Raw genomic sequence first — 17,172 nt, 5'->3', positions numbered from 1 at the left:
TAACTCCGTTCGTCTAGACTTAAGAGCGTACAGCAAATTCCATTTGATTGAACGCAGCGTTGACAAACGACGTAAAAGTCTGTAAAGTCGGTAGATAAACCTCGCATAACTCTTCCACCCGCCAAACCCCTACCCTCTTAGCAGTCGGTAGCGTTGGTCCAGGTTCAATGCTTCAATTAAATTTCCTGTCAATCATATTTTGACTTCGTTGATGTTGCTGCTGTTGGCTTTTGCTGCTTTTCACTTGTTTTGTTTTGAAAAATTCGTTGAGCATTTTGAAAATTTCATAGCTGGTTTTGATTAGCTAGCGCTGTCGGCGCTTGTGCATTGGCTAGCAAATGGGTTTTTTGACTTTGACTTTGACTGATTTGCATTGAAGTTCATTGAGGTGTCTGTTAGACAGGTGTAAGAGGCTTCTATGATTAGCGGGCTGGTGGGTTGCGTGTACTATTTATGGATTGCACGCTTTTCTTTGTTTGGTTGTAAATCTTGGAAGACCATCAAGTTTACTTTGTAACCATGTGTATTTCCCATGTGCTTTTTGAGCCAATTTTCGAATCTCTTTGCAGCTGAGGAGATACCTCTCTATCCTAACCTATCTTTTTCTCTCTTTATAAAATTTTATACAAAAATATTTGAACCTAAATACATATAAGACGACTAGTCTGTGACCATTTCAACTCCATAAAACCCCGAGTTCACATATTTGTTCAACATTTAAATAATTTTACTTCCTTAAGACGCTAGCAATCCTGTTTAATTATTGTAATTCTTCTACTTCTCAGCAGATCAATGATACTCTTCTTCTCTTTCTCGTTCCCTTTCTGTTCTAGGCTTTTACTTTTTTTATCTATTTAACACCAGTAGGTAATAGTAGGTGACAGACATTTGCTCATATGTTTAAAGCGCAACTGTCTGCCCTTCAATCGGCTCTACAATCTACAATCCACTCGCATTTGCACCTCATTCTCTCAGTTTTATCGCTCTTCCGTATCTCGTTCGCTCTCTTGCTTTATCTCTTTGCCGCCCACTTCCTCAATGTGTTTTTATTTACCTACCTAACCAAAACGCAGGTCTGGTCGGTTTTTGCCTACACACCGCGTTTATGCCCGCCGTGAGAACTGTGCCAGGTGAATGGCTCTCCATTGTTCTTGGCCCGTTGTTCAGCGACATTGTAAGAAACTTTGCGCTCTTTTACCTATTTTCTTGTGCAATTATTTATAATAGCGCCTGGTTTCTGCCTGGTGTCTGCTTTATTGCCATGGAGAACGCGCGCGCTCATACGCCTCGGAATTATGCAGGTAGCGTTCCGCACTTTGTCGAACCCTGAGCGCAGTTCATTAAGGGTAATGCATGCCAAAAAGATTGAAAGAAAGACAAATTGTCTGAAAAAATACACGCACATTGCACACACCCACAGCGCAGACACATCAATATAGCCATGGAGGCAGCGCCTTAATGACAAAACGCCGCCTGTCTTCGGGCACCTGCTGCAATTCCTTAGAAATTTTTACCTTCATTTGTTGTGCAGCAACGCCTACAACAACAACAACAATTGCAACAACAGTAATGTACTGATTCTTCCAGAACATGCCCAGCTCCTTGCAATTTAGTTAAATGTTTATAAATAATTAAATTGCTGGACTCCGCTTTGGGTGCAGTTTATTGATTTTTATACCCTGTAGCCATAAAGTGGGCGTAATTGTGAATATGTGTGTGACAACAGTAGGTAACTCTTTTATAAGATGTGTATATAATATGCTTGTTTGATTCTTATCGATATGCAACCTATTTTACCTATTCTAGAGCTAGATGAAATCAAAAAATCCATAAACTATGTCTTTATAACCCATTTGAAAACAAAAGATACCTCTGTACCTGAATTTTGTAAGATTAAAAACCAATTTCCTAAAGATTTGAAGATTTTATAGACTTTAAAATTTTTTTATATGACATTTAAATTATATTTACTGCTATGTTTCAAATATTTTATAACTTTAGGTTTGATGAAGATAAAAATAAAAAAAAGGCGTGTTCTCATATTCAAATTTCCAGTGTGTGTAATATTTTTGGATTAATTCGCCATTCGTTAAGGATACTTTGCTGCAGGGTATCCATAAGTCAGTTACTCTCAAGTACTCTGACATGCTTGGATTGTGTACCCTTAAGTTTTCTAACTTTGCGGAAATGTGTGGGATCAGATGAGTTTGCTTTAGCGCTAGCTGCACAGTTCATTGCACTGACCCACTGCAGTTGCTAAGGAGCCGTTTGCTTCTTATTCTTCTTCTTATTAGTATTTTTATAGTAAGCCATACAACTAGCCACAAGTGCATTTAAATGATGACATTGTAGCACCTACAATAATCATACCCCCTCCCAACGACTTCATGCCACACCGAAGTCTTACATGTGTGTGTTTATTTCTACGGCCTGTCACATATGTCATACAGCGAGCGTCTCATATTTCCGCAGCTGATTAGCATGTGCACTTGAAGGACCCGTCTCTATATAGAATGCGTGTGTGTGCGTGTGGCTACCGAAACCAATGGGAGGCACTGCGTTCAAGGCTGGGACACTTGAGGTGCCCGTGAGAAAAGTGCATGGCGCTGTCTTCTTTTTATGCTGTTTAATGATGTGCTAATGGGCGGTAAACATTTCGTAAGCTTCATTGATTTTTATGCATTGTTTATGGGCGGAATATCTCAAGTGGGTCACTTGAGGCCAACGGCTGTGATGAATATGTTTTCGTTTTGGCTGTGTAATTTAACATATGTTACATAACTATAGTTTAGTTCTTCACGGCATGAAGTTATTGGCCGGTTGCATTTGTCTACATTTAATGTAGTGAGTAATATGCATAAACAATTTTTAGCTTATTAACATAATATTTCAGTTTCTTGTACGATCCCATAAACTTATATTATATTTTTCATTCTACACAATAATACATTTTTAATTTAGAAATATTAGTTTATTTTCATTGGTAATTTTATGCAGCGATAAATTATATTGCAATTAAATTTTCTACTGGATACCTCTATTGGATATTAAAAGATTTGGTGACAATAAGTATTGTTCCTGTCACATAAATGCATTAATATGATTTCAACTTTCTCATATAATGTGTTTACTGCACTTCCTGCTCCTAATTGAATTGGTTTTTTATATGGTCAACAAATTAATAATTAACATTTTTGTGTTGATCGTTTCATCAATAGCGACGCTTTTCCGCAAACGAAAATGAAAAACTGGTCAAGTTTCGGTCGTTAGAAAAAGTGACATTTGCGATGTGGCGAAAACGAGTCGGTTTAACCACTTAGTTGGACATCGCCTAGAGAGTGAAATCTTTTAAGCGGGAAAAGTGCTCGGAAACATGTGCTGCAACTTGTGTCCAAGAGCGATTTATCAGCTAGCATCTCGCAGCGACGACAACGACAACGTCATCATTATCATTATCGTCAGCCGCATCATCATTTACAAAGGCAGAGCGCCAGTCTTTTGTCATTGGTATTGGTGTAGGGGTCTTAGGGGTGGAGAGTTAGGGGCATTCATGATAAATGAAATTTTCTGCACTAAATGTTGCTTTTACTTAAGACCAAAAACTTTTGTTGTGTTGCCACTGGATGTCTGTGTGTTTGTGTGGATTATGTGGGGCGGCGTTTATCATTATTGTAATTTCTGGCCATAGGCATTTGGCCAAAACACGCACGTCTCTATCGCTCTGGGACATTTGGCAGACAGCCAAAACAACAACAATGAAAACACACCACATAATACAACATATGTGATTGATTGTAATTGAGGTTGGTAAAAGTTGTTGTGTCAATGTCAAATCCGGGGTGCTAAACTAAAAAGAATCTGAGTAAAAAATTGGTCTTTAACTTTGGGGCTGTCACTTGTGAAAAACCAAAGAAGCGGCAAATTTTCTATAATTTTCATACACGCTTCGAATGATGCAGCACATTGTGAAATTGTTCAGAATGAGAATTCAATGTTAGCCATTTGTCATTATAGTTCTAGAGATTAAAAATGGAGTTCAATTGTTTGAATTTGATAAATTGATAGTTGAGAGGGACGCTTGGTTAAGTTGTATATTGGAAGAGTACATATAAGTATTATACTTAGAAGTACTTATCTATGTTTTTCTCATAAATACCGTATTTTAAGTAAAAAAGTACTCTATTATTAATTCCCCGATGCAAAAAGCTCACGGAGCAAACAATTTATAAGGAAATGGCTAGAGTTTTATTTTGGGCTTTGTAAAAATTTAAAAAATGAACAAAATCTCTTAACAAGCAGCCATAACATATTATGTATGCCATTATTTTTAAGCTTTTTTAATAAAAATTAAATCCAGTTACTCAAGTCTAGCCCTTTTCAAGATTCAAGAGCTTGCATAGAACATAATCATAAATTAAACCTCTTTCGCAAAAAGCTTTTTGTCTAATTAACATAGAAACCTTCCCGAAAATGACCGTCAAATCCCACATTAACTCTAGACAACTTCAAGTTAAGGCCAAAAAATAAAACAAAAAAAAAAAACAAAAACTTTTCAGTTGCCAGAAATTTCACTTGCGAAAGTTGTGCGCCACAATTAAAGTGGAAAAGTTAAGAGCGAAGAGCTGACCAGGTATTTTTTTTTCATTTGTGTTTCTATAAAAGTGTATCTAATTTTTTTGTGGGGCGGAGCCATGGCGTAATGCTCAAAAACTCAGAAGCCCGAAAAGCACATTAACACGTTTCAAATGACTTAAATACATTGCCAAATTATGGCAAGAAATATAAAACAAAAACTTGGGAAAGTTGGCATATCTGGAAATATGTCAGAGTGTCAACAGCACAAAATAATGAACGAAATAATCGTAAGCAACATAATCATAATGATAATAAAATGTAGCAGAAGAAGAAGAAGAAGACAGCAGCCCCAACTTGATTGTTGTTGTAATATTATCTGGCTTTGTATCTGCCACTACTCGCCATGATTGCCCAAGCGAGCAAATGAAGGGGTTAAGACTCCCAACTCCCCGCTACAGTCAAAACTCTGTCTGCGAGTTTTGGCCTTATGCAATTGTCATTATTGTCTGCGGGTGTTGTTGCTGCTTTTGCTCTATGAATATTAATATATATACATATATATATAAATGTATATATGTATATAGTATGTATTTTGTTATTGTCGCCCCGTTGAATGCGCAAGCGGCGCGTATCTTCAAGATGATTTTGTCAAGTGTTGTGTTTTTTGTTTGCTGTTGTTGAAAATTTCACTGCTTCTCTTGAAATGAAGTTGTTTCAGTTTGTTTCTTCTTTGTTTTTTTTTTCTTTTCAATTAAATGCGCCAAAAGCGTAAATTTAATTAATTTAATTATTGCAGCAAAAGAAATGCTGTACAAATATTTCAACTTGGCCACATTTTAAGGCTAAATTTGTGCAAGTTTCAGCCAAGTAAATTTCAGTTATTTTTAAAGCATTTTAAACTTGTGCTAGACCTTGTGTTGTGCATAATAATTAAGGAAAATAAAGTTGTTTTTGTTTTTGCACTTGTTGAACATATTTCAGTTGTTTCATTTTATGATGTATTTATTTTGTTTCTTAGCTTATGCGTAATGCTACAAGGATTTCCTTAAAATTTTAAAATGTATTTGTTTTAATTTATTTGTTGAAATTTTAATTTATTTATTTGCTTAAAATTGTTCTTTGCAGGCGCAATTGTTTATTAATTAACTTTGCTTGAATACTTCAACCATCTGTTGGTAAGTGGCTTCTATTTTCTTTTTAATTTTTATCAATTTCTTTTCGGAAAAAATAAGGTTTATATTCTTAAATCTCTTGACATTCAGGAATAACAAAATAGTTGTAAAGCCTTGATCTTCATGGTTAATTATTAAAAAAATTAATTTAAATAGAAGAACTATCATTTTCTTTCTCATCAGATCCCATTTATTAATCTGATCTTGCTTCTTTTTTGGCTTCATTCATTTTGTACAAGATTTATTTGGATAAATCTTGCTGAATAGTTGCTACACTGTTAAAGGTTAGCAACAATTGTTCACTAAGAACAAAACCTAAACTCGTATAACAGCATACAGCAGTTGTTTCCATAGGAACTCGTACAATTAACAGACGCCTACGACAAACTATGACTAATTGATGATGCTCAGCTGTGCAAACAGTTAGATGAAATAAAAAAGAAAAAAAAAAAAACAGCCAGCAGAAAGAACTCCTCACTTGAGCGAAAGTATTTCATATGCCATAAATTTCCATAAAGCGTTCAGCTTTAACGGGTACGATTACTCATACGCTGGGGTTTCGCCGCTGGCGATCAAGAGAGACAAGTGAATCATCTATGAATTAAATCCGAATGTGATGTGCACTGTAATGGCAACGCTCCGAAGCGGCAAATGACGCAAATTCATTCAGCAAATTTTTTGTTATTAGCCAAAAGCTTTTATAAATTCATATATATATATATATTTATTTTTGTCAAAAAATTTGGCAAATGATTGCATTTTTAAATACGGCACGCAGCCAGAAATTGTACGTGATTTGTATGCAAATTTGTTTTAGCGCGAAAAGTGTATCTGATGGATGCCTAAACGCGAACATTGTAGCTTTTGGATGCAAATTTCGCTATCATGACATTGGCCGCATGTTGTGCAGAGTGTTTTTCGTGTTTAAACATAAAAATTTAAATGCCTGCGGTTTGTATTTATGGTATTTTCATTTTTTATACATTTTTTTTTTATGTTTTGTTGCGGTCTCGCTTGGCAGACGGGTGTATAAATTTTTTTGTTAATACGGCCAATCGTAAAGTAGATAACTAGACTGACTGACCAAAGAGGCAAGAAGAAAGAGTGTGCACATATTAAAACATATTCATTTTCGAATCAGTTGTCATTGTTTGTTCATTTTTTTTTTGCAGTTGTCTGATGCCTGCCGGCCATAATAATCGTTGGCTTCGCATTATGCAACATTTGGGACAGAGTTTTATTGAATTAAATTTTGATTAATGTTTCCAGCAAGGAAACTAGTTTAAGTCGCGAGCGTATACTATAACTTAATTTTTTGAGTGGTTTTATATGATGAAATATTCTTTTATTTTTGGCATAGTCAAAATGTATTTAGGTTTTTCGCCTTTATGGCTATTTTGAATGTTTATAATGTTGTTTTTAATGCATTTTTAATTTTTTTTTAAATAAATGTACAAGCATATTTTAAGCAATTCTTACATTCATCGCATAGGAATTTTGTCCAAAATCGTGTTATTTTTTTTCTTTTCTATTCATATTTATCTAATCGTCTGGTTATTGATGAACAACTTCTTACTAGTATTCATTTACAACTTACTAGTTCTTATGACAAAAAATTATCTTTACTGTATTACACGATTTCTTTATATTACTGTTAAAGTTGCAAAAATGGAATAAGTCTAATTTTAAGATATATCCTTAAGAAAACCAAGAGCTGAATCACCAAAAGTTACTGCAAATTTTATTTATTCTTTAAGTATTATTTCAATATCGTCAGCATATAAGAGAAATGCACTTGCTCTTATGCTGATTTCGAAATGTTTTCCGTGACACGCTTCGAACTAGTTTCTAAAAGTAGTACCACAATATTAGCAACAAACTGTCTCGCCAAGAGCCACATATCATGTTTGGTACGGTTCCAAAAGTCCGAGTACTCTGTATATCCAATTAGTTTCTTTCACATTTCATTTCAACAGTTTACAGCCAACTGTCAACACTTCTTGTGCCGCTTTTGCCCGCACTCAATTACCATTTCAATGGGCCACTAAAAGTGTCATTCTTCATTTAAGACCGAGATCATTTCTACGCTAGCCTCTCAGCACTTGCGAAATTATTGGGTAACAATTTCTGTCATATTTTTGGGTAGAGCTCCAAAATGTTGAAAACGCAACTAAAATGTGACATTTGACATTTTAAGTTAAGTGCTTGCTGCAATCGCTCAAAGGCGAAAACCATTTAAAAGTTTTGTCATTGAGTGGAAAATCAAGAGAACACAGCGTCAATTTGATGATGTTATGAAAGTGAAGACTTTCAGATTTTCTAGCTAATTTAGCAGCTGTGCGACGCAATGGAAAGTTAGGGCGAGACAAAAGAACAAGTGAGAGTTCTCTAATAGAGAGTGCTCGACTAGAAGATACTCTGCAAAAAGCTGTAGATAAACATAAAGGGCTGCAATTGTTTTTTTACTTTGCCACACAATATTGAAATTTTCACCAAGGATATTTTTTATTTAGCTAGCAAATATGTCATTCTATATTTTAGTGGTTGCAGGGTATACATAAAAAGTTGGCATTGGCTACACAGTGAAGCTGCCAATGCGTGAATGCGCCCCAGAGCAATTTAAGTCTATTGTTCTTTTTGGCCCATTAAAAGTGGCCCTAGCTACAGTGAGTGCCCTCTGCCCTGCCCCTGGCGAACAAGTCGCACTAATGAGCGTCATGGCATGCATAATGCATGGCCGCCCGGCACCACCACAGCCACCCACTCGACAGTAACATAATAGTGGTTGTCAAGTGCAGCGCGTCTTCGACGTCGTCATCGTCATCGTCGCATGTGTAAGAGATACAAAGATACTAAGATACTTCCTTGTCCGAGAGCTCTTTGGGCCACAGTCGAGTGCGCACACGAAACTTAATGACAATATCAAATTACACACAGACGCACAGGCAGGCAGTCGGACATTCACGACAATTTGCATGACACACTTAGCCAGGCCAACTGCCAGCTGTGGGAGTGGCAATGCTTAAATCCTCAGCTGTCCGCAAGTTGAACTTACATTTAAAGCCCCCGTCGACTGCCAGTTGGCAGTTTGTCAATGACTTGTTAGCAATGCGAGGCAGTGTCCACACAAATTAATGCAATTTTCACTGACAATTTCTAAAAGCCACAACGAGACTGAAAATGAAAGTAATTTGCAAAAAGCCACGCAGCGTCTTCTTCTTACTCAAACACAAAGATCGTGAGGCCATAAACAAACCTCAATGCAACTCGCCAAGAGAGAAACATGTGAAAGTCGATGTTCGCTCGACCCGCTGCTGATGCTTTGGCATTTAACGGAGGGGGCACAATCGAAAGTGTGGAGTTGCCTAATGATATTTTCTAAGTTAGGCACAAATTTAGACTTGACTTTAGCGGTAATGGATTCTGAGATAAAATCTTAATACAGGTAGCTGTTTCCACGCAGAAAAAAATAAATTAAGTATGTATATATCTTTTGATTCTAAAAAATTATTTTTAAATATATAAAATTCCTTAAAACATATTTATTCATACAAACAATTTTTTTTGTATTATAACTTTGGGGCTTAAGATTTCAGGAAACTCTTGTGGCTTTTTCAAACTGTTTCAGCTTCTCTCCCCCCTTCCCCCAATTCTCACTTAGGTTTAACCTGTCCTACAATTATCATTTTCCTACCATATTTCCATTTCAAATTTCGCTCGCTTTGATCTATTATAGTTTTGTAATTATCTTCGCTCTCATTTCCTATACTTGGCACTTATCCATGGTCTTCCTTTCTCTTTTGCTCCATGCTGCTTAATTGATTAACTCCCACACTCTAAACTTAAGTCTCACACCAATTGTATATTTTATGTTTTGTCTTCCTCATTCTGGGCACAGTGCATCTTTCATTGGGTCTTCGCATGCCTTGTAAATAACTTCCTGCATACTTAGCTCAACCAATTAATCAAATAATCAAAAACAAAAAAAAAAAAAAGAAACTGTAAAAGGTATTCACGCGATACCTTTCCAGGCGACTCACATGGAAACCCATCGATAGCAGCTGAAGTGCTTCCTGAAAATTACTCATCGCGATTGGATCGATAAGAAGAAGTATTATTAACTTAAAAGCAGTGCAAATAAAGTCAGCTTTTAATAAAAATATGCAATATATAGAAGAAGATATATATAAATATTGATATATATATACATATATATGTAAATATAGAAAATGCAACTTACTGACGTCAGTGAGAGGCAATATGCGACTTACCTAGAAAGAAAGAAATTACAATATGATTAATTAACGCTGAGTCAAGTAGTATTCAAATATTATAAACAAAAAGTTATTACTATTTGGAGTGCTTTGTATGTACTATATAGAAAAAAGGCCATGTGCACCAAGCATTGTAAATTTATTGATCTTAAAAATTACCAGAGCCAGCACCCACGTCATATAGGAAAATATAGATATGAATGTATATATATATATAATTAAGTGCGAACAAAATGGCAAAAGATAAAGGCGCCTATGGATCTTATATGAAGTATATTATAAATAGAGGCCAGCGAACTTTGAAGGTCTTAATTGGTCGCAGCATTTCCGTTAAGCGGGCGTGTGCACTGTAAAGGGTTGCCAGATCAGTGCACTGTCTGGGTTCATTTGAAGTTGGCTGCGATATGTAAGCTGTCATTAGCATTATCATAAAATTATTTGTTGATTATACAGCGAAGCAGCAGCCAAGCAGCTGGCTGCGACTTTCATCTTTAGCCAGTTGTCAGTTTTGGATTTGATGTCCGTGTGATCTTTTCTACTCATGCTCGTTGCCTGCAACACATTGACCCTGACTGAGTGATGGGGTCGTAGCTGAGCACAGAGCGTGGCATTGTCTGGGCTTCTGGCGTCTGTAAATTGTCAGCTAATTGCATTCGATATGAAGTTGTGGGTCATATTGATGTCTCGCTTGAAAGGCGGAAGTTGATGGCCTATCTATAGCTCTCGTATGAATTCTAAGCTTCAACCCACGCTTTGCCAAAAACTAACACCATAAAATAGCCAAGTAATACCTATTGACAGCGCGACATTTAAATTGTCACCTCTACAAAAACCCACTTCCAAAAAAAAAATAATGAAATCAAACCTGAATTCCTTTTAAATTCATTTCGTGTGGCCAGCCAAATTTGGATAGTATTTCTATATAAGGCTAAATATTTTTAGTGGCGTTGCGCGTGGCCAAAACTAAAGATCAACAAAATTTGCCTTAAGTTTTGGTCTTGTGCGACTTGTCGACACGCTCTTGTTGACTTTGAAATTCGATTTAGAGACTACGCAACCTGCCCGATCTTATCAGATGCCTTATCTTATCTGTGTTACTTGGCTGCAACACAATTTTGAGTTGTACAAATTCGTGTTAATTACGTCACTAAAAACAATATTCATTAGGCATAGCGCCTGACAATTGAACGGGTTGGGCTGGGGCGGGTCAACTGGCAAACAATTAGCGTTCCCAGCATGTGGGAGTTCCGGAGAGTATGTTACATAAACTCTTAAGTGATTAAGGTCAGTCTGTTAATTAGAAGACCAATAAATGAAAGTGGGTGAGCTTGGGGAATGAGTCTAAGGTGTTATATACACAGATATATAGCGGCTACTTTGAAGTGCAGTTGTTGCCGTAGCTTCTGTGAAGAGGAGGGGCTTTTTGCGAGAAGCCCTAGAGAGCATATTGCATTGGGGAAATCTAGAAAATGCAATGAACAATGTGTTATTGTTTAAAAAAAAATGATAAAGTTAAAATAATTATTACGATAAGCCTTGAAGATTTTACATTGATATTTGACAAGTTCTGTGAGCTGTTAAAACTTTTTTTTAAATAAAGATTGTACGTACGCTTGACTTCAAGATTACAAAAAAGTTAATTTGAAAGACAATTTACTGTGTTTGGATAAACTGAGTAAAAATGGGTGTCCTCTTTGTCAATATCTAGGATATCTGTGGTCTAAACCATGTTTGAAAATTGGATTTTAACAACTTCATAGCAATTTTTCAATGGTAAACCTATCCAACAGACGGACTTTTATTTCTCAATACTTTTTTTTTCGTTTTTAATTAAATGCTGACAATATTGCAACATGTGGCTGGCCACATTTCAATGCAAGTTTACCTAACGACAATTGAGAGACATCAAAATAAACGGAGTAAAAAATTCAAAAAATTAATATCCGAGCTGTGTATGCCCAGCTGCCTGCCGCCTCTCTGTGTCATGATTTTTGGCATTGCCACATTGCCATGTTGACCAAAACGGCGGAAATATCAAACAATTGGACAGTGCTCTGCCCAGGCCGTCACTAACAAACCATTGCAAATGCCGAGGGAAAACTCGAAACCGAGTTGCCGAGTTGACATTTTCCAAAGGGACAATTGCACATGGCAATGCGAATAGGGAAAAACAAGTGGTAATGCCCAGGCCCATTGTTTCGCCTAGAGAAACAGCTGCCAGAAACCGAACTGAATCCCTGGGCTGCCTTTGTTCTATAAACATTTTGCGCTGTTAAAATTCAACTTCCGCTCTGGTAATATTTTCTCTTCTTTTTTCGAAATTTTCCTTCTTTTTGCTTGACTTGATTTTAGTGCTGATTTATATTGTATAGCTCGGCGCGGCCTGCAGCCATTTATTGAATATCAAATATGATTTTAAGACGCAGCCAGCAAAAAAAAAAAAGTAAAAAATTGCCTTGAATTGAATTTTATGTCGCAGCAGCTTAGGCCCTGACGTCGACGTTGACGCTGATTCTGATTCTGACTTCGACTCTTGGGTTTTGCCTCTCGCTCTTTCATTTTTTACTGCACTTTACTTGGCGCAACAATAAATTGCCTTTTATATATACATAGAATCTGCGGTTGCATTATGTATGACTACCATGAGATAAACGAGTGTATACATATACATGTATATATAGTATGTATTTTTGTATATACATATAAAAACTCTCTTTGTGGCTTTGCCATTTATGTTATTAATGCGGCGCATGCCTTGCGGCTGCCTTTGTCTGGGCCCAGGAACCTGTTTGCCCAGGAGGCTTTGCTGCCTATTTTTTTGTATGCCCTTTCAGAGGCTCTTATAATATTTCCAAGCGATACGTAACGTATAGATAAAAGTCTCTTAGCCCATCAGAAACATATAATGTTGAATATATAAGGTCCCATGATCTAGCACATAAGGTAAGGTTCTCTGTTTAGTTTCTAATTTTGTTTCACATTTAATGGTATATTTCTTGGTACTAAAATTTGTCTTTTCTCGCACAATATTGTTATATCATATCTGCAGTAGGCCCATATAAGTTTGATTTTTACTCATAATTATACTTTATAATTAAAGACATATTTTACTCATGCAATATTTATTGTCGGAGCACTTTTTTATAGACCATTTTTAATTGTTGACTGCGTATTTCCAATGTCCTTAAATTGAAAGACCTGACAAGTTCTTAGCTACATCTAGATAGGGTATTTAAGGTTCGTTGAAACGCGGTTGTCTATCTTCTTTTCGCTTCGCATGAAAATCAAAGTTTATAGCTGAGCATATAAAAAATATCGTTGATTGATATCGCTTTGGCATTTGATGTAAGTGAAACGCGTGCAGCGCAAATTTCATTAAATTTTAGCAGTTGCCCGCATATTTTACAGATGCCATAATTAATAGCCATGTGGAGGCTTTTGATACATTGTAGAAAACTTGCCCGTTGGCGATATAATTACAAGCGTATTTTACAGCACATGTGGAGATCGATCCGAGGAGTTTCTCTGCAGCTTTTAAATGGGCCTTGTCTAGGGTGTGTAAGCGGCTAGCGGCTTTTAGGTTTTAATTATATTCTTTTGAAGTGCCTTCTTTGAACTTCTTTATGGCGGCTGATTTAGCAAATGGGTAAGAAATGACCAGGCCTAAGTAGTTGATATATTCATTAGAAAATAGTGGGAAACTAAAGTTTCCAAATTAATAATTCTTCAAAAATTGTTAAAAATTGGAAAGCATACATTTTCCATAATTCTGTTTTTCATTCTGCGTCTATATCTATGATATTATTTTATACATATATTTATTTCTTAGTATTTTCCCATTTATATGAACCTTCTATGTATGAAGAAAAAATAAGGTTTCAGAAAGTTATATCAGTCATATCGTTTCCAGAATTTGGTAATCTGTCCTGATAACAGAACTAACATGTACGAGTCATTTGCCACTAACGGCACAGTTCACACTTTTAAGTCCAACAAAAATTGGTGCTGTAGCTAATGCAACCCATTTATAAGCCCATAAACTTCACACAACAGTAGCCAATTGCAGAAACAGCTCTCTCTAACCACCGTATAGCAACGCGCAATCTACTCCATTTCGCATTACGACGCACGTATCTACATCTGAGTTTTTTTTTTTTTTTTTTGGCTGCCTAATAAAACTGGAAAGTCTATCACCGCATGTTCTACTTCGCATTTTGAGTTGCACTCGTGTCAGACAAATCGTCAACAATTCAAAACGAAATGGAAAATTATAGTGTGCGACCAGTTGGTGTTTCAGTAGTTGGACTAAAAGCACGACGGATACAAACCACCGAATCGGACGAACACAGACACCACTCATTATATGTGTGTGTGTCTCTGGAGTGACAGCGGCAGACAGAGCCAGGTAGATGGGTGCTTATGGCATCCAACTGTAAACCGGTTCACGCGACTGCGCAGCGGCAGAGAACGGCCAGCGCGTTGGCTGCGCATGCGCCGGAAAACCTGTCCAGCGATTTGCTCTGCCCCCAAGACAATGTAATGGAAGAGCATCGGCACACAACAACAGCCTCAATGGCGCATCAATTATGTTAATGAAGCTTTAAATGTGTCATGATATTGAAAAACTTGTACAGGTTTTTCACAAAAAAATAAAAAAGACAACAAAAGTATGTGGCCGGCTGGTGCAGCTTAGCCGGTTTTTCCTATGCTGCTGGCAGAAAATGTTAGTCTCAAAAAAAAAAAAAAAAATCTAAAGACCAATTTGCATATGGCGACCTTTGGCAGTCACCAAATATCTCGCGAGCTGGGCCCACACCTTCCAGCCGTGTCATTTTCACAGCGATATTACACATTCTGTTTTTCTTGGCTAACGAGCTTTTGTTTATATTTCACGCTTTTGCCAGCAACGGGGACGGCTCTGACCCTGAGCTGATTTATCCAATAGTTTATGGCCGACACGTAACTGGCTTTCATGTAATGCATGTGCGCAATATTTCTTGGTGGCATTTTAAGTTGCCGTAAATGAGAGTATTTGTACAGATTTATCCTCAATCAGGCTGCAGAAATTCCCCAGTGTCATGTAAAATGTCAGAGCTACATTTATTCTGATAAATATGAAAGTCAATTGCCTTAGAACTAACTAAATGCATACCTAAAGTACGATATTGTTTCCATTTTTTACTGTACGCTGCGGATTTGAATTTGTGAACGTTTATTGAAAAACCCTAAGTTTGGACCGCACTAGAACTAATTTAAAGGTTTCTGTCTTTTGTTATATCGAGCTCATGAAAGTTGAGCTTTACATTACTAATTAACAGGTTTATAATTCTAATACTTTTCCCAGCAGGAAAATCAACAATAGCTCTGTATCTATATTATTTTTCATATTTAATCAAACTTAAGTTTTATAAATTTTAATGAATTTTCTCTTCCTTCTGTACCTAATTTTTCTCTGTTCTGGTCGGTTAATGGTTATAAATTGGTCAACTCTCGAGATCTTACAATTATCTATACCTATTGGTATTAAAATCTACCTATTGGTATTGAAATGTATGTGTATTTCAATAAATATGATGACTTTCTCAGTCATATTAAAAATAAATGGTATCAATTTATTTTTCGCTTAGCCCTGCCTAACTAAAGATTATAATTTCACTAAAAATATTATTTGGTGATCATATTTTGATAGGTAATCCTTGTAAACAAATTCTGTTCAAATTATTATCAAAAGTTATTTGCAGTATTTCAAAGCTGAAAGAGAGGTAACCATATATATAACGTACATATTTATGTATAAAATCATAAAGTTCAACTTGGCATGCTTCGTAAAGTTGCACTTATAACCGCGGGGTTGCCTTGGAAAAGCCAATTGCTGGCATTTGGTTGCAATGAGGTTTACGATTATGATTACGATTATTATGAAATTTTTTATGCGTTGCATTTAATGCAACGTTAAGCTCGGTGAACGGGTGCTGAGGTTGCTATGCAAATGCTTGCAATTTAAATACTGTGAGGAATATGCATTAAGGGTAGGTGGAGATTAGTGAGGGGTGGCTTAAATTAAAGCATGGACAATGTCGGGCAATATTCAATATTAATCATAAAGCCAGGCAAAAAAGAAAAAAAAAAACTTTAAGCCATTAAGCTATGTAAAATTCAAAAAGCAAATTTCAAATCAATATCCATCAGCCAAAAATTATAAAAATATAATTAAATATACTTTAAAAGGCATTTACAATTCTGTAAGTTTTATGTGGGCTAAAAAACAGACTACAATAACTTTAAAGAAAAGTAGATATGAATATTGAAAATTCATTGATATAAAATACCCAAATAATTGTCTACACTTATGTCTATGCAAGACACTAAAGTTGTGCAGCGAATAACTTTTATTTTATAAATAACCGAAACCAAGTACTATCATAGATTGTATAGCCATAACCATGCCAAAGAAAACTATGGAACTATAGATCTTTTTGCATATGCGTATAGCCTACCATATCGGGCCTGAAGTAGACCTGTTGCGTATACATGGAACTTTTCAATGAGGACGTCTTATCCGGAAATAATATGCATTTGCCTGGCATTGTTCCTCTGCCTGAGCCAGCATTAATTGTTGTTGTTGCTGTTGTTCTGGTTGTTGTGTTATTGTTTGCTGTCAGGTGATGATGGACAACGCCCACGTCTGTTTTCTGTGCTGTCAAACTGCTCGTCGAGTTGACTTTTGAGGCGTGTGAGAGGCGCTTCATATGCGTCCACATCTGATGCCAGGGCGCCGCGTCTTTCTATATAGTTTTTTTTGTTTGGTTTTATTTTTTATTTTTTGGGGGTTGTTGGGGTGTGGCGTACACGCAGGAAGAAGAGTAGTTTGTTGTTGTATAGTTTTTTGTGTGCGTGTATATATGTAAGAGAGTGTAAAGGATTGTATTGAGTTGGTTTGTTGGGTGTACGAAAAAATAGAAATAAATACAAATTTATTTTAATTGAATGCGGCCAATTTTTCAGTATTCAAAACTATAATTTGAGTTTATGTAAATTTATAAAAACTTTATTTAAAATAAACAAATGCTATATAGAGTTTAAAATAGTTAATGCGTATATGTTTTACGTTATTTGCGATAATTTTTGGTAATTTTAAAACTTATGATATT

At 36.0% G+C, this 17,172-nt stretch overlaps 1 protein-coding gene across 4 annotated transcripts in view; it reads right to left on the bottom strand.

Moving 5' to 3' along the window:
* The window catches only part of LOC115763305 (transcriptional regulator GZF3), a 56,864-nt gene that overhangs the window by 27,424 nt on the left and 12,268 nt on the right, over positions 1–17,172 (bottom strand). For 3 of the 4 annotated variants that reach the window (XR_004017896.1, XM_030705796.1, XM_030705797.1), the window contains exon 3: positions 16,519–16,806. The exons of the other annotated variant lie outside the window; for it this stretch is intronic. Coding sequence is in view for 2 of the 3 variants with exons in the window: in XM_030705796.1 (XP_030561656.1) it covers positions 16,519–16,806 (288 nt within the window). In the remaining variant the exon portion in view is untranslated. The remainder of the gene's footprint in view (positions 1–16,518; positions 16,807–17,172) is intronic. 4 annotated transcript variants of the gene reach the window in all.

Source organism: Drosophila novamexicana, unplaced genomic scaffold (assembly GCF_003285875.2).
Source record: "Drosophila novamexicana strain 15010-1031.04,08,12 unplaced genomic scaffold, DnovRS2.1 tig00000689-arrow-pilon, whole genome shotgun sequence".
NCBI lineage: Eukaryota > Metazoa > Arthropoda > Insecta > Diptera > Drosophilidae > Drosophila > Drosophila novamexicana.
The sequence above is the reverse complement of the archived record's forward strand: the minus strand, read 5'-3'. Positions and strand labels throughout refer to the sequence as shown.